This window comes from Alnus glutinosa, chromosome 2, assembly GCF_958979055.1.
Source record: "Alnus glutinosa chromosome 2, dhAlnGlut1.1, whole genome shotgun sequence".
NCBI lineage: Eukaryota > Viridiplantae > Streptophyta > Magnoliopsida > Fagales > Betulaceae > Alnus > Alnus glutinosa.
The window spans coordinates 3,826,599-3,844,913 of NC_084887.1; the positions used below are offsets into that span (position 1 = coordinate 3,826,599).

General features: G+C 33.3%; 1 protein-coding gene across 4 annotated transcripts; it reads left to right on the plus strand.

The window, feature by feature from the left end:
* Window positions 1-11,078: 11,078 nt before the first annotated feature.
* On the plus strand, window positions 11,079-18,043 carry LOC133860782 (glutamate receptor 3.4). Of its 4 annotated transcripts, none has more exons than XM_062296403.1 (7): window positions 11,079-11,277; window positions 12,057-12,439; window positions 13,623-14,962; window positions 15,173-15,450; window positions 15,949-15,980; window positions 16,106-16,515; window positions 17,277-18,043. In XM_062296403.1, exons 2-7 carry the CDS (start codon window positions 12,127-12,129, stop codon window positions 17,730-17,732), a joined length of 2,829 nt encoding a protein of 942 aa, XP_062152387.1. In that variant the 5' UTR covers window positions 11,079-11,277; window positions 12,057-12,126; the 3' UTR covers window positions 17,733-18,043. The 4 variants fall into 4 exon arrangements, with proteins under 4 accessions (XP_062152387.1, XP_062152389.1, XP_062152388.1 ...); XM_062296405.1 differs by having other exon boundaries at window positions 11,079-11,263; XM_062296404.1 differs by lacking the exon at window positions 11,079-11,277 and having other exon boundaries at window positions 11,639-12,439.
* The last annotated feature ends 272 nt before the right edge of the window (window positions 18,044-18,315 follow it).

The window sequence follows — 18,315 nt, forward strand, 5'->3', positions numbered from 1 at the left end:
TGCCTAAAATGGCACTATGATCAGTGTCTTCATTCAGTTGCATTGTCAATATAAAGTCTTGTTGAAGCAGTGGAATGTTTAGGGTAACAAGGAACTACACACAATAACTCCAAGAGTTTGGAATCTCCCAGGGGGATTTGGAATCAAGCAATAAGATAGAAAACTCTCATAGAAGAAAACTGATATTTTATTCAAGAAACGATGATTGGCAACAATGAAAACAAAGTACATAGCATGCTTATTTATAGGCTGCAAGCAAAAAAGAAACTCTAGTACTAAATTATGACCAAAACACTCTTATAAACATCCTAAACTGACTAAAAACTGGAAAAGAAGCGGTAAGTTCTTGTCGGTTGCTACATTCGAGTAGATCGAGAGTATTCCCGTTTGAATGAGCTTCATCGATCGATCCAATTTCGATCCACGCTTCTATTTTCTTGAATTGCAGGGATTACTTGTTCTGGGCCATTCGAACGGTATGGAAGTCTGTTTGAACGGGTTATTGCAGAGTCATTTTCTCTTCTAAACTTTCCTGAATTGTAGGGGTTACTTGTTCTGCATCACTTGTTTGGTAAGGAAGATGTGTTCTTGTTCTTGTTATTGTTATTGGTTGTTGCTGCTTCTTCTGCTAAGCTCAAGAAATTGCAGCAACAATGATCATGTGATTTGCTGCCATTTTGTGGTCATTACATTACAATTGAAAGAATTCTACTAAGCTTAAAAAAAAACCAAAAAAATAAATAAAAATAAATATCTACTAAACTTCTTTTAAGCCTGTTTGGTAAAATTTTCAAAAGTTTTTTTTCCTTCTCAAACGCTTAAAACTTTTTTCCAATATGTATTAGTTAACCAAACGGATTTTCAAATGTGGCCCTCATTACTAACACACTTTTTAAAACAAACTATAAAACATTTCTCAAAAAAATTAAAAATACAAAACATTTCTAAAAAAAATCATCAATATTATTTTATTTTATTTTTTTCAGGTCAGAGATTGTTCATGTGCATTTTTTTTTTTTTTTCACACTTAGGGATACTGATCACATGTATAACAATAAAATCAATAAAAACATTTTTTTTAAAAAGTTGGGTAGTGTTGTGGCCGCCGAACATATCTAACAGCTCAACGATGGCGGCCAAATCAACACCATGGTGGGGACCTGACGGCGGCTGCCTCCACCATGGAGCAACAACACTCATTTTTTATTTTTTTTAAAAAAATGTATAATAATAATTTTTTTAAAATATTTCTTTTATTTTGTAAAAATGTTTTATCATTTTCTGGTTTTTCAAAATTTTAGCAAACTAATTTTCATTTCTGGACCTCAGAATACTTTTTTCAAGCTTATCCTCTCAATTTTTATATTTTTCAAAACTCAAAACACTTATCAAATATCTACTTTGGAAGTATTTGCATATGGTTGTACTCTGAAATTAAATGCCCTGTTGTCCTATGCATTGATTTTTCTAACCATACGATGGACAAGCCAACTTCAATTTGTTGTGGATGGGATCAGCATGAGTTAGGATTAGAAGTGGTGTTAAATTAAGATTTTATTTAATAAAGATTAGGTTATTCTGAGATTACATGAATTCAGAGAATTATTTTCTCAAACTCATATTTGAAGGAGACCAAGTTTTCTCTTAAGAAACTACCCTAATATATCATGTTACACACTAAAAAAAATCAATCGAGCACGTAATACAATAACGCCCCTGCCGAGCAACCGAAAAGGACCGAAATCTCTACAATTGAAACGTTCGAATTGCACTATTGCAATTCAAGCAGCCCATAAAGAAAAAAGTTGTAGAACCGATTAATCTCGGACAAATAAATTTTACATCTTAAACTGTTCAAAACAGGTAATTAAACTTTGTAATCTCCGAACGATGAAGAGTCAATTGTAGGAAGATATTATGTTGACAGGTAAATTAGGACTTATCCACCTAACCAGTCATTGACGTTGAATCTTGTTGTATTCTTCATTGATGTGTGGACAGGCAGGTTTCTTCTTCAACGGGGGGTTGTCGCTACCACTCTTATCATCCATTTAAGAGGCTTAGGACCATGTGCATCTCCCATTCCATCTGACAATGAGATAATTAATATCTTCAACGAAAAAAAAAGTATGGTTTTATATTTATTTTAAAAAAAATATATGTTTTAATGCGACGTAAATGTAAAAATAATTTTAAATATTTTGTAAGTGTTTCTTGTTTTATAATTTTCTTATAAATTTGTATATTGCGTGGTGCCATATAAATAAATAAAAAAACTTTAACAACAAAATTAAATAAATAATAGTAGTATTAAAAAAAAAATGCATATGGGTTTTAATTAGGGTTGACAATTTTTTACACGAAATTAAAGGGTTAGGGTTGAGGAGTGAGGAATCCGTTTAATTAAATTGGTACGATCCGAACCCGATAAACGACACAATAGCAGACAATTTTTTACATGACCCGCAAATTCAATATAAAATTAGAAGGTTAGAGTTGAAAGGTTTGACTCGTTTAATTAAATATGTCAAATTATGATTAACATATATAATTATATAACCATATCTCGATACGATCTGAATCCAAACACGAATTTTCATCCCAAACTTCAAAAGAAAGACGGAGAAGGTAAAGGAGACGAAAAAGTAGGAGAGAGGGAAAACCGTACCTCATATCATACAGAGAAACACTTTGGGGGTTGGAAAAAATCAAAGCACAGAGGACAAAAAAACAGTCACCACCACAAGCCTGAATCTTAACAACAACCAATCTGGGAAAAGAGGTGGAAACCTTTGCTTTTGCTTTGGTGTTCCTGGGCCATGTGGTCGAGGGAATCTTTGAAGATGCCAACAAGAAGTCATTTCTGGTGAAAGCTCTCAGGTTTCTGGTTGTAATGTGAAACCAAACCAAACGCATCCCCAACAATGAATCTAGTTCTGTTCTGTGCATAATAACCACCACAAATTGTTGTTATTCTGCTTTCAAGATTCCATTTTGAACCAAAAGTAGATTTTTTTTTTTTTTAAAAAAAAAAAATATATACAAATTCTATTCAAACTACTACTCAATTGTCAATGTGTTCCTTAAACTATCAATTGTATCAATGTCATCCTTAAACTACCAAACAATGTTAATAATGCCCCTCTTAATGACAAAAATATCATTCCTAATGACAAAAATTCTCTTTAATTTTATGTTCTGATTTGGACAATCAATTTAAAATGGACGGTCTCGATTTGTATAAGTTCATTTAATAAACAAGCCGAGTTTGGACGATAATTATCGCTCAAATAATTGATAAACCCATTTAAAGCTCGTATGCATGTACATATATAAATAAATATATTATATATACATACATACTAAACTATAATTTAATAAAAAAAATACTAGCATAATCATAACTAAAATATGTTAGTGTACACCTATATACAAACAAAATAATATATATTTATATGTATTACATATGTATATTTATGTATACCAATACATATATAATAACATTATACCACTTTATTAGCATATACATATACATAATTAAAATGTGTTAGTGTGTGTGTGTATATATATATCGACACACAGTAACATATTTATTAACATTTTAACATCTAGTAACAAATATGTTTAGGAGATATTTTAGTTGTAGATAGATATGTCTTTGTACGTGTTCATATTATGTTAGCCTAAAATTGACTAATTTAAATCACCTAATTAAGTTGATTTACTTTGTGACTGATCTTATCATCAGAGAACTTTTTTCTTTGGGGGGGTGGTGGGGTTGTGAAATATGGCTATGAGTCTTATGACTTGACTATATGTTGAGTGGGTAACACTACTAATTCAAGTCCCAACAGAAAAGGTCTATCATGCCATCCAGCCAGGACCCTTGTTAAGACCAAGCTTAGTAATAGTTTTAAAAATAATAATAAAAAAAAAAAAAAAAAAAAAATTCCTTCTCATCAGGAATTAAGCACAAACCAGCATTCTCTTCCTCAGTAATCACTTTCTCCACCAAATCAAATAGATTATCATCAAGAATAGGATTAAAATGTTCCATAAAAAAAAGGAACCAATATTATGTCTACCACAAATCAGAGGGCCATTAGAATCTTTTAAACAAGAAATAGAATTATACCTTGGACGACACACTGTTGAGACATGAAAAAAATTTGTATTGAGGTAGGTCAGTACAAGTGAGTCATAACTCGAGATTTCTGCTTCCATAAGATTTCCTTTAGCAATTGTTATTGTAAAGAAGCTTGAAGAATAACCTCCGTATCAGCATTAACAAAGGAATGTGGACCAGATTGAATAATATTAATATCCGCCATAAAGGATTTGATTCTAGAGTGTATGTGCTCAAAGTGATTCTGATTCCAATCCTTCAAGGCCCTTTTAGTGTTCTTTCACTTTCTGCTAAGAGAGAAAGCTGGAGAACCACCCACCTCACCTAACCAAGCCTCCCCAACAACTCCATGATTGGACTTGTCCCTTGGCCAGAACACTTCAAAATGGAAAGGTTTTGGAAGATTTAGATACATACCAGTTGTAGACAACAAAATAAGAAATCACACTTGATTAATTCGCTGAAGCTTTAATTTTCTCCGTGTGGAACTTTTCTAAGTTAGTTTCTGGTGTTAATTTAGGTTTATCTTCCTTTCAAAGTTGGAATACTTTGAAAGTATCTCGTTGTGCAAATAATTGCTTTAGTTAAATGAGTCGCACACTTCGATCTTATCTTATTTTTGGAAGCATTCTTATAGGTTCTCTTATTTTCTCTTCCATCCGGATCAAGAATAGGAAAAATCCTCCCCAATAACTCTTTTTCTTACTCAATTGAAAGAAAAAAGAAAGATTGAATCAAGCTAACATAACAATCCTTTGTCATTATCACTTTCAAAGATGCCTTAACTGTCTTATTTTCTTTTTTTTTTCTTCCCCCCTTTTTCTTTGTCAAAATCGATAGATCTGTCAATATTATAATCCACAACTTTATTCAATGTACCTCAAATAACGTTTTTGTTTCCCTTTCAATCTTTTCCGTCCTCCTAAACAGTGTTTGGTTAGTGGACTCACTATAGTTTAATATATTAAATCGATCATATCTTTATATGCGAGATTGAGTACAATAATCATTAAGGATACTCTCTGACTTTATTAGTAACCGGCTGTGACCAAATTTATATCCAAAATTGAATTAATTTGGCATACATTTGGTTGTGAATGGAATATTATGACTCTGTTTGTCAAAATTTGTTTTCTTACTTTTATTTTTTCTTGTTCAAAATACATTTAACCCCCTTAAAAATACACGTTTTTGTAATTTCGCCTTCAATGTTTAAAAAGTGGCAATAGATTCTTCCGAAATTTCTAACTTTTGCATTGTTGCTCATCTATTAGCATTTTCGTCTTCTCTAATTAAAAATGACTTGTCCCCAAGGGGTAGCTCAATCGGTTGGAGACCACGCCTCATGAAGTGGAGGTCACTAGTTCGAATTTTTCTTCCCTCTCTTGTGTGGGCATGTTAAAAAAAAAAAGGAAAATGAACTACGTGCGTTGCACATGAGTTCTTAGTGAATGAAAAGTCTAAAACAATGCCTTTATTTTCCTGATAAAAATGAAAAATAAAAATAAAAATTGAGGGTGGCTGGCCAAAGGGGTGGCCAAAACCACCTTCAAAGGGCTTGGAGGTGGTTCGGCAACCCCCGTCTGGGGAAGGGGGTGGCGGAGCCACCCCAATCTTGCCATAATAGGGGTGACGATGGGGTGATTCGGACACCTCCAATTTTTTTTTCTTTTTAGGAAAAATGTGGGCATTTTGAACTTTTCATCCACTTAAAACGTTCGCGTGCAATATACATGGGTCATTTTTTGTCAGATAAGCAAAAATAGATAACAAATGGACAACATTGCAAAAGATATTAACTTTGAGGGGGCTATTTTCACTTTTTAAACATTCGAGGCAAGGTCGAAAAAGCTTATATACTTTGGGGGATAGATTTCCTTCTATCTATAAAGATATCATGTGTCTATTTTACATACGAGAAGCACTTGCTTTTTACATAGTAAAAACAAAGTTAGAAAAGATATTTTTTTAACTAAAATTTCTTTTAACGTTGTCCTTGCTACTTAAAAAATATGTGTTTCTCACATATAAAAAAGATACATGACATTTTTATAGATTGAATTGGACGAACTTTCATCAACCCAGTTTAAAGGAAAACCATGTCATTCAGGGGGAGTTAAATGCAATTTTTTCCTTTTTATTCTTAAACACAAATGACGTGTCAAAAATTTGGTCCTCAAATAATATGTTACAATTTCATGTGATTTATCATTTTATAAAATGTATTACAATCTCATAAAATTATGGCACATTATTTAAAGATCAAATCTTTTTTTAAAAAAAATAAAAAATTAAAAAAAATTAAAAACTCTAGCATTACTCATAATCCCAAACCCAATACGAGCTGTCCAAGTACTTTCTACTTGGTATAATAATGCAATTGAAAATTAAAAAATAAAAGAAAATTTTAAAAAAATAATAATAATAATAATTCAATTGAAAGCGGCAAATAACAAATCAGCTTTCTCCACTGGCTTAGAATATGATGATGCCCAACACTTTTTTATTTCTTTATGTCAACGTCAGCATAACATTGAAGGGACTGTTAAACCAACAAGCCTTCTATTTTTACTATCTCTATTAGTCTTCCGTCAAAAAATAGAAAAAAAAAAAAAGAAAATTACTGATTGCCCCGTCACCGCCAATTAAATTCCCCGCGGGCATATATATATATATATATATATATATATATATATATGTTTATAAAACTATTAACAATTTTTTTTTTTCCAAATCAATAATTAGATATGTAAGACTCACATATAGGAAAACATGTCTAATAATTAGTTTGAAAAACAAAATTATTAGAGTTGTACAATAGTTATGTTAAGAGTTGTGCAACAATTATTTCTCAATTTAGTTATAATTATCATATCAAATATACTTTAGGTGAGAGTCACTTCAGACACGCACAAAAAAAAAAGGAAAAAAGAAGAAGAAGAGGATATATATATATATATATAGATTTTTTTTGAAAATGTGAAAAATGAGAAGTGTTTTTGTAGGAACCACATTTGAAAAAGTATAATTTGTAAGTTTAGTTTTACTTTTACATAAGGAAATTCATTTAGTAAATTAAAAAAGTGTTTTTGTAGGAACCACATTTAAAAAAGTATAATTTGTAAGTTTAGTTTTACATAAGGAAATTCATTTAGTAAATTAAAAAAGTATTTTTGAAAAGTAAAAAATTGAGAAGTATTTGCAAAACACACACACACACATTATATATATATATATATATATATATATATATATATATATATATATATATATATATATATATATATGAACATGGTCAAAGTTCATATATAAGTGTTTTCAAACTTGGGGCGAATAAACACACACACATATATGAACACGGTCAAAGTTCATATATAAGTGTTTTCAAACTTGGGGCGAATGACCCATCCAATGCTCCTGCGAGAGCGCGCGGAAGAGGTGGGTCTCCATCTTGTCTCTTATTTAGAAGTAGATGATCCACCTTGTGCCTCCATGAGAGGTTTGAAGGGGTGGGTTTCCCACCTCTAGTCAAGGACTAGTACTGAAAGTATAATCTTCGTTCAATACTGGGATGTCGAGCATACAAACCCCACTCAACCTTGAGCATTGAGTGATTAATCCCCGCTCGATTTGGGTTGGTTGAGCGTACACATCCGCCCACCCTCAAGCATCGAGTGTTTAGCCCTACCCAAATTGGGTTTGTTGAGCATACACACCCTACTCAATCTTAAGCATCAAGTGTTTAACCCCACTTGAATTGGATCTGTTCACTTATTGGATTTTCCTTTTTAAAACCTTTTATCGTAAATTGCTTAAAACTTTGATTTTAAAGCTAATCTTAAAACTGAATTTAAAACTCTTATCTAAAACTAAGCTCAAAACTTCTACATTAAAATTGAACTTTCTTACCAATCTTGAAACATTAGGATATATATATATATATGCATATGGTATGAAAAAATGGGCTCATATCATAATAAAACTATGCCATGCCTTTTCTAATACGTACATGTACGTACCAAAACACATTTTCATGTGAAGTTAACTTATAACTCTTGAAAGATAATTTACTTACAGTCGATAGCTTAAATTCCTCGTCATTGTGCTTTCGTAGTGCCTTGTTCATTGCCTGTGATTATATTGTATCATTAGTCGTGGTTTAATTTCCGAACCCTAAACCCTATTTTATAGCTAACCATTCACTATTAACTCACATGTAGCATTTCTCACTTATCTTGAAACTCGGCAAGATTCCATTAAACTTCTTGGTCATTAACCTATGAAAGTTTTCTCGATTAAAAACCTCTTTCAATTTTATGTCAGTTGGGGTTCCAAATTATCAATACCTTAGGTTTTACTTTACTCCTAAGTCTCTTTGCAACCTCTTTGCGAAACCCATCTCATCAAAATCTCTAAAACCTTCTCTCTCATTTGAAAAAAAAAAAAAAAAAACAATTTTCCAACTCTAGGCAACTTCGTTTGATTGGGCTACGAACTCGGGTTTGAACAATGTCTTCTTCTATGATGATCTCATTCGAACGACTTGCAATCAAGATATTTGAGATAATTTTCTTTCAAATGGCCTACACTCGACATTGCAATTAATGTAATTCTCGTTTGAAGATCCCACGATTGATATCCTAATCCAAAGAATTCTAGAAATGACTTGGACATTTTGTGACATCTTTTTTTCAACGGACTTCGATCGCGATTACGATTAAGGCGTTTGGGGGCTAACTTGTTTGAACGGAAACCCTAACTTTGGGTTTATGGTCAAACGAAAACTGACTGAAACTACACTTCACAAAAAACTTGTTCAAAATCAAATCTCAGCAACACCATTCCCTTTCTCATACCCCACAACACTAAAACAACCATAAACATAATCTTTGTTTGAATAGGACATTTGGTGCGTTTGAATTTGGTCATCCAAGATTGATTCTAGCCGACCATTCATTCCTGTACGCGAGCCATCGTGACACGTGGAGATTCTGCCTTGTTCGAACGCACCCAATTTCATTAAATCCTAATCTATATTTTCTTTAAGCATTTATTCATCCCAAAAAGTGTTATAAAACATATGCTTAATTAACTTTTGCAAAGATATGAGATAATTTATTATTTAGAAGAAAAAAACAAAAAAAAAAAAAAAAAACGCTTAGAGTAGTAGTGTGGCCGCACCAAGTGGAGGAGAAGTGGTCACGCCGTCACCCTTAGTGGCCACATGGCCATTTTAATTTTTAATTTTTAATTTTTTAATAAACAAGGTTCTACATTTGTTTAAACTTTTTTCGAAATAAACATACATAGTCCATAAAAAACTTCTTCTCAAATATAAACCCCACTAAAGCATACTCCTAAAAATCACTGCTTTGTCATATCAAAAACATTTTGTAGAGAGAACTTCTATTTGTCCTTTTTTTTCATACAATTTTTTTAAAAAATTAGTCATTAAATTTATAAGATTCACACCTTCATCTATGTGGGCCGTATAAATTTAATGGTCAGCTCTTAAAAAAGTTGTATCAGAGAAATACGTAAAATTAACGTTTAGACTTTCTTTTTGTAGAACTAAAAACATAAGAACAAGTCTAAACGTCTTTATCTTGGCATTTTTTCTCATACAATCTTAAAAAAATCAGCTATTAAATTTGTAAGACCCACATAAATAAAGGTGTGTGAGTCGCTTAATCCTATAAATTCAATGGCTAGTTTTTAAAAATATTGTATGAAAAAAGGACAAAAAAAAAAGAAAAGAAAAAGAAATAAGGAAGAATTTTGAAGTCAACCAACGCCTTCTTAGAATTTCCAAGTCAAGACTCAAGACTTTAAAATTTAAATGTGAACGTGTTTCACGAGTTAAGTGAATTAAGTCTATGGCCAAATAGTGGGACAGACTTCCTGAGGGTTTGGGCCCACGTTTTATTCATTTATTAATTGATTTGTCATAGAAAAGAATGGGGACCCCATTTGATGATGAGATGTGCTGCCCAATCACCACAGGTTTGGGTCTTGTGACCCTGTCTACCACAATTTTTAAAATTATTTTTAACAATATTGTATTTTTTTTTTTTTTTTTTTTTTTAAATTTTTTATCATTTGAAGAATATTATAATTTTTTAATAGCTTGCAAAAACATTGATGTAATTTTTAGTCTAGTAAGTCCATAAGAACACTACAGATTAAGAATTTGTTTGAATTTGAAATTTTAAAAAGTGAGATTTAAAAATATGTAATTTGAAAATGTGATTTTTAAAAATGCAGTTAAATGTTTGGCAAAATCGCAGTTTGCCCTTTAAAATTGTAAATTAACCTTTAAAATTCTGCGTTTTAAAAAAACCACCATCTTTCCAAAGATTTGAAAAGGCAAATTTCTACTATTTCAAATCAAAATTTTTTAAAAACGTAATTCTCAAATGATTTATTTTTTGTGATTTAATTTAGAATCGTTTTTTTTTTTTTTTGTCTACAAAATTGCAATCTCAAACGCATCCTAAGTGTTAATTTAAGTGGGTATATGTATTTTTTTCCAAATTTTTTTTTAATAAACTAATGTAAGAGGTTAATTAGAAAAATGCATGAATTTTCTATAAACTAATTTGTAGGAAACTCATACGAATTATTCTCTAAAAGCGACACGGGCCTTTTAAGCTATTAAAAAAAAACATGTACTTCTCATATACAATAAATACATTTCACTATTAGAAGTTGGTTTGTATAAAATTTCATACAAACCCGTTTATAAAATAAATATTAGGAATGTATGATTTGTAAATCAAATTCTAATTAATTAAATTTATAAATTTATTTTTTATTTTAATCATTTTATCAATTAATTATCACGTCTAAAGGCCTTATATAACAAAAACAACAGTTCGTACAGCAAGACTCCTGTAACTGTAAAAAAAGAAAAAGATATAACTACACCTTTTATTCTGGGAAGGACGATTAGACAAATAATTGTACAGTAAATTTCTTAAAGAGAGAAAAAGAGAGAGAGAGAATGATTCTTTGCTTGAGCTTGCTGAACTGTTAGGAGCTTTGGGGCTGGCTCCCTTTGAGTTTTTGGTTCTGTTCTGTGTGCATAACCATACATGTATATATGGAGTTTGGCGGTACCCAAATATGGAGTTTGAGGTAATCTGGAAATGGTAATCACCAACCCAACTTCTTCTTGATATCTCTCTTTCAATATTAATATTGCTTTCTGGTCATTGTTTTGTTCATGCATGTGGGTTCAATTCAGTACACTCAAGTATTGGACCATTGTTTCGCAAACCTGTTTATATAACATATTATATTCAATTCAGTACAAAGTTTTCTGTTTTCTTTTGGTTTGGCAATGATAGTACACTAATGGCCATATAATATATAGGCAGCGTTGAATATACCCATGTTTAGTATATATATATATTTTTTTTCGCTTCTTTAATGCTGGTTTCTCATGTGGGTATTAATTTTTAGTATCCAAGTTGGTCTAGCGGGCTTAGAGCTTAGAAACAGGATTTTAGTTCCATGTTATTGAATCTTACATTTTTTTCTGAGCTTTTTTTGTTTTTGTCTTTGTTTTTTCTGAGCGGTGCTGAATCTTACATAGTGATGGAGATTGGGTGCTGAGCCATCTTGGCACTTGGGTGCTGTGAAATTTTGGACCTTTTGTGGCGGGGAATGGAAAAATTATATCAACTTTGATATTAGAATATATGTTAAATGATTATATTATAATTTTTTATCAGCTTTATCTTAAGAGTAATTGGTGATTTTAACAGTGTATAAAAAAAAAAAAAAAAAAAAAAAAAAAAAATCTTTTGTCTCCTCTCAGTTTAAGCTTTTTGGATAATGGGTATTTAAGAGTTAGATTTTGATTCTTCAAACTCTGTGATCACTGGGTCCCTGTGGTGGTTCTTATTCATACTGACATTCGTGACAGGTGCTTGAAGTAATGCTGGCCAGATCTTCAGAACAAGAACCAATCTATTAGTTGCAAAGCTTTATTGGATATGGAGAACCTCCAAACTCCTAGGCCTGATTCCATACTCATGAAAAGAACAATGCTTTTAGTGATTTTTTGTATGTGGGTTCCTATGAGTGTCGTTGGTAGTTCTGGGAGTGCCAATGTTTCTTCTTCGAAACCGAGTGTTTTGAATATTGGCACTCTGTTTACTTTTGATTCGGTTATTGGAAGGTCAGCAAAACCAGCAATTCAAGCTGCAATTGATGATGTCAATTCTGATTCGAGTGTTCTTCCAGGAACAAGATTGAACCTCATATCACACGATACGAATTGCAGTGGATTTCTTGGAACTGTGGAAGGTATTTCGTGAAGCTCAACACTTTTAGAGTAGATGTAGAACTGTTCTTTTCACAGGCTGCCGAATTTTTCATTGATCTATTTAGAGGGGAATCTTTTGCCTTTGAATTTAGGGTCTCTCTTGTTTATCATATTAGTTACCATCTCCTTGTTCAAATTTACTTTTGTATTTATTGCCTTCGAACAGTTCAGAATCCCAGGCATCTTGTGCCTTGATGGGAAGGGACTATATCTTGATTGCCTTACATCATAGTCTAGATGTGCTTTTCTCTAGCTTAACTGCTAAACAACACTATGGCTGGGAAATTATGTGTTAACGACACAAAAGCAAAACTTTGTGAAAGAGAAGTCACATGATATCTAACTTTTCCCCCCTATCTTGGGGTAGAGTACGGTTGTGCTTGTTTTACAGTTCATTTCGTTTCTAAAGACCTTCCTGCTTTGAGTACCTTTGTACATATATGCTTTAGTTTCTCATCATAAATTCTCTATGCTGGTGGTGCTCTCATTTTATGGCTGAAAAATTGTTACGGTATTGCCAATGAGTTCCAACTCAAATGGCACTTCCTCTCCTCTTAAGACGGGGGTAGAGGGTAAAGTTGTGACTGTGAGGCTATTGGACGCATTTGTAAGTTATCAATGAAAAAGAAATGGTTATCTTATTTGTTAGAATATAAATTGATGATGAAATTCATTTCTTTCTATCAACTAAAACTTTTAAGATAAATGATGATTTAACATAGTATTAAAGCTAGAGATAATGACTTCCAACCTTCTCTTCATCATTTATCTCTCATTTCAATTAAATATTCTACGTATTGTGCCTCAATAAATAAAGTAAAGTTTGAGCCCACACATGAGAGAGAGTGTTAGAATATAAATTAATGATTAAATTCATTTTTTCTTATCAGCTTAAGATTTTAGAATAAGTGGTGATTTAACATCAAAATGAGGTAAAACAGATTAAAAGTTGAGTCATCTAATGGGTAGAACAATTATTTGAGGTCAACTTCTTGTTGCTATTTAACAACCATATGTGATCATCAGCACTTTTCTAAAATGGAGTCTTAAGCAAGCTAAGCATTAACTAGTATTATGTGTATGATAATTATTTTGCCGTGTGCCTCTCGCCTGAGAAAGGGGAAAAAAATAACAAAACTTTGATGTGTGTCTTTAACAATGTAGCTTTGCAGCTGATGAATGACGATGTAGTTGCTGCAATTGGCCCACAATCATCTGGTATAGCTCATGTCATCTCCCATGTTGTTAATGAACTCCATGTGCCACTTCTGTCATTTGGAGCAACAGACCCGACTCTTGCTGCACTGCAATACCCATATTTTGTCCGCACTACACAGAGTGATTATTTCCAAATGTATGCAATAGCTGATTTTGTTGAATATTGGGGATGGAGGGAGGTGATTGCCATCTTTGTAGACGATGATTATGGCAGAGGTGGAATTTCTGTATTGGGTGATGCCCTGGCAAAGAAACGTGCCAAGATATCTTACAAAGCTGCCTTTCCTCCTCATGCCCCCCAAAGTAAAATTAATGACTTGCTGGTTGGAGTAAACCTCATGGAATCACGGGTGTACATCGTGCATGTAAATCCGGACTCTGGTTTGACAGTATTCTTTGTCGCTAAGTCTCTTGGGATGATGACTGGTGGCTATGTTTGGATCGCAACAGATTGGCTTCCTTCCCTCCTAGATTCATCAAAAACAGATGACCCTGACACAATGAATCTCTTACAAGGGGTCATTTCTCTTCGCCATCACACCCCAGATACTGATCTCAAAAAGAAATTTATTTCTAGGTGGAAGAACCTAAAAGATAATGAGAGTGCAAGCTTCAATTCTTATGCGCTCTATGCATATGATTCTGTTTGGTTAGCAGCCCGTGCACTTGATGTTTATTTGAAAGAAGGTGGAAAGATATCTTTCTCTAATGACCCAAGGTTGCGTGAAACAAATGGAAGCAAACTGCAGTTAACATCACTCCGTATTTTTGATGGAGGCCAACAATTTCTCCAGACAATTCTAAGGATGAACTTCACAGGTGTAAGCGGTCAGATTCAATTTGATCCAGAGAAAAATTTAGTTCATCCAGCATATGATATTCTGAACATTGGTGGGACTGGCTCTCGTAGGGTTGGCTTTTGGTCAAATTATTCTCAGCTCTCAATCATTTCTCCAGAGATCTTATATACTAAGCCTCCTAATACTTCGTCCAGTAATCAACGTCTTTACAGTGTAATATGGCCTGGTGAAACTACAGCAAGACCTCGGGGATGGGTATTCCCAAACAATGGGAATCCACTGCGAATAGCAGTGCCAAACCGAGTAGATTACAAAGAATATGTGGCCAAAGACAAGGGCCCTCCAGGGGTGAAAGGTTACTGTATCGATGTCTTTGAAGCTGCCATAAACTTGTTGGCTTATCCTGTCCCCCACACATATATCTTATATGGAGAAGGTAAAAGAAATCCTGTTTACAACGAGCTTGTATATCATGTTGCAGAAAATGTGAGTATTGGGGTTTCATTTGTAACTTCAATTTTTTGATCAATTTTCTGAATATATAAGTTTTTTTTAGCTATAATATGGATGTCAACTTGTGCATGCGTACTCTTCTTATTACTCCTTTTGAGGACTTTCTGAACTAGATTATGTGATTATTTGATGAAAAGTGGTGTTTGAATCATAATAGTTATTTTGACCTACTTCCTTCTTCAGAAATATGATGCAGCTGTTGGGGACATTGCAATTGTTACAAATAGGACAAGAATTGTGGATTTCACACAGCCTTACATGGAATCAGGACTTGTTGTTGTTGCTCCTGTTAAACAGCAAAAGTCAAGTCCTTGGGCTTTCCTCAAGCCATTTACCATTGAAATGTGGTGTGTCACTGGTGCCTTCTTTCTTTTAGTTGGAGTCGTTGTTTGGATTCTTGAGCACCGGATTAATCAGGAGTTCCGTGGTCCACCGAGCCAACAACTTATGACAATTTTTTGGTCAGTATGTTTCTAACTCATTTAATGTCATTATCATTTTTGGCAGAGATGGAAGCCCTCTAGTTTGTATAAAACTACAGGATATGTCTCTGTAAAATGACGTCAAAGCCCTTTGGCAATGGAACTGACTATTGCCTGGGTGTCAATGAAATTATTTGGTTACGCATGAGACATAATGTACAAAAATATTGCAGACACTGAAGATCATGACTGCAACATATGCCTGTTATTGCATGTTAGAGATGAAGTTGTCGTGAGGGTATACAATGGTCTATTCGAGAGTGGTAATAGACCATGATAAAAGTAGACATATATATCAGTTCTACCTTTTCCCATGAAAATATTTCCATCATATGCACTTTGCTAGCTGTATGCCTAGCTTAAAAGTCCTGCCCAAGCAGGGTCCTCCAGATGCTTGCTATTAGATCTGCTTACCATGCGTGCTTTGCTTTATTTTATCTTAGAAAATTTCTACTGAAATTGCTTCTCACCTTGCAGGTTTAGTTTCTCAACAATGTTTTTCTCACACAGTACGTATTTCAAGCCTAATATCTTGTGCTTTTGACAATAACTCTATGACATAATCCTTCTAGTGTTGATAGGGAATACCAATTTGAAACTCCTAATATCCCTTTGCTGCTTGGATCTGGCACAGGAGAAAACACTATGAGCACTCTTGGACGATTGGTGCTGATTGTATGGCTATTTGTAGTGTTAATTATAAATTCAAGCTATACTGCTAGTTTGACGTCAATCCTCACAGTGCAGCAGTTGACATCACGGATTGAAGGAATTGACACCTTGATAGCAAGTACTGAGCCAATTGGGATTCAAGATGGGTCCTTTGCATGGAATTATCTAGTTGATGAGCTCAACATAGCAGAATCTAGGCTCGTTAAGTTGAAAAGCGAGGAAGAATATGTTGATTTTCTTCGGCGTGGACCAAGAAATGGTGGTGTAGCTGCCATTGTTGATGAGCTTCCTTACATTGAACTCTTCTTGTCCAGAACCAATTGTGAATTTAGGACTGTTGGGCCAGAGTTTACAAAAAGCGGATGGGGTTTTGTAAGTATCTATTATTGTTAGTCTAAGCCTGAATAAGTCATTACTGTGGCAAAGACTTTGGTTAGCTAGATTCAAAATACTGAATACTGATATGAAACGAAGCATTTACGGGATGGTGCAAGTTTAACTGCCTTACGCTAAATGTGATCTTGATCTTAATTCACATGTTGGGAGTTGGAAATTGAAATCTCCAGCTCCAGCATTTTAAGTGAATTACGTCAGAATTTCATACTCCTTACTGAAGAAGTATATCATTCTATCTATATCTAGATAAATGCCTTAATATGCTAGATATTGCACATAATAGTAGTCTCCTGTTAGACCTCTTATATTCCATCTTCTGTATCAATAAGCTACATGTTTTATGTAAAATATTCCTAGTAATGTTAATATTCTGAATTCTGATATATAATTAAATCATCAAATGACTTGTTTTTCTATATATTTACTTTAGCTCCTTCTATTTATTCTTTTTGTTTCTAGGTTCAAGTCTTGTTAATGACTTTCTGTTGTATTTAAAACATATCAAGGCATTTAAATTATTTTATAATTTTATAATTAAGTTTTAGATGCCAAAAAAAGGGACAAAAAATATCGATTTACACCTGATTCCCTTGTAAAACACAGCCTAGGTTCTAATCTTAATGAAAACTCTAGTTTACCCAAATGATTTCAGGGTCTCTTTCTTAAGATAGGAATTCATAAGACGTGCACAATGGTTGGATATCTTTCTAATATTCAATTTTTTTTCCTTGTCTCAGGCATTTCAAAGGGACTCTCCTCTTGCAGTTGACTTGTCAACTGCCATTCTTCAGCTCTCAGAGAATGGTGATCTCCAAAAGATCCATAATAAATGGCTGACACATTCTCAGTGCTCTATGCAAATCAACCAAGTTGATTCAACCCAACTATCTCTGAAGAGCTTCTGGGGCCTGTTCCTTATTTGTGGCACTGCATGCGTCATTGCTCTTTTATTCTTCTGTTGTAGGGTCTTATTTCAATACCGCAGATTTAGCCCAGAGGCCGAGGAAGGGGATGTGGAGGAGAATGAGCCTACAAGGTCTAGACGCACAAACCGAGCAACTAGCTTCAAAGACTTGATTGGTTTTGTAGATAAAAAAGAACAAGATGTCAAGGATTTTCTTAGGCGGAAGAGTAGTGATAGCAAACGACCAGCCGGCCATGGCTCAGATGGGCAGTCCAATTCACCCCCTTAAGGAAAATTTGTTCTTTGGCTGGTGGAGCTTCTAATGCTTCTCTTTGGGCACAAAACAGATCAATACATTTTCATCTATACTTTATATATCTGATTCTTCCTCTTAGCCTAATCACAAAACAGATCAATACATTTTCATCTATTCTTTATATATCTGATTCTTCCTCTTATACTAAAGATTAGGCAGCTATGTAGAAAGCATTGAGAAAATCTTGGTTAGTTATAGACCACTGTGTAGTATATGTAGTATACAATGACTCTTGTACTTTGTACCTGTTATTTCAGTGAAGAAATTAAGCTATTCAAGATGTAGATGGTTTTTATCATGCATGGTATGAATGGAGAAAAAGAGAAGTTCTTTAGAATTATGAGAAATGTTCTCTGTTGAGCTTTCTATTTCAACTATTTGATTTTCCTGGCAATTAGTGGGGTGTTGGGGTTTGATCTTTTGTCTTGTCCAAAACAGAACCATTTGCTGTAATCATGCTGCCTCCCATTTCTTTGGACTTTAAGAAGGTGGCTTCACTTCAAGAGAAAAAAATTTTAAAAAAAAAAAAATGAAAAAAAAATTGGTCATGATTAGA

Bases quoted from the DNA above. Each gene is read 5' to 3' on its own strand.
- LOC133860782 (XM_062296403.1), top strand. From the start codon at position 12,127: ATGGAGAACCTCCAAACTCCTAGGCCTGATTCCATACTCATGAAAAGA. The intron at 12,440-13,622 runs GTATTTCGTGAA...TTAACAATGTAG, and splicing joins ATTTCTTGGAACTGTGGAAG to CTTTGCAGCTGATGAATGAC. The intron at 14,963-15,172 runs GTGAGTATTGGG...TTCCTTCTTCAG, and splicing joins TATATCATGTTGCAGAAAAT to AAATATGATGCAGCTGTTGG.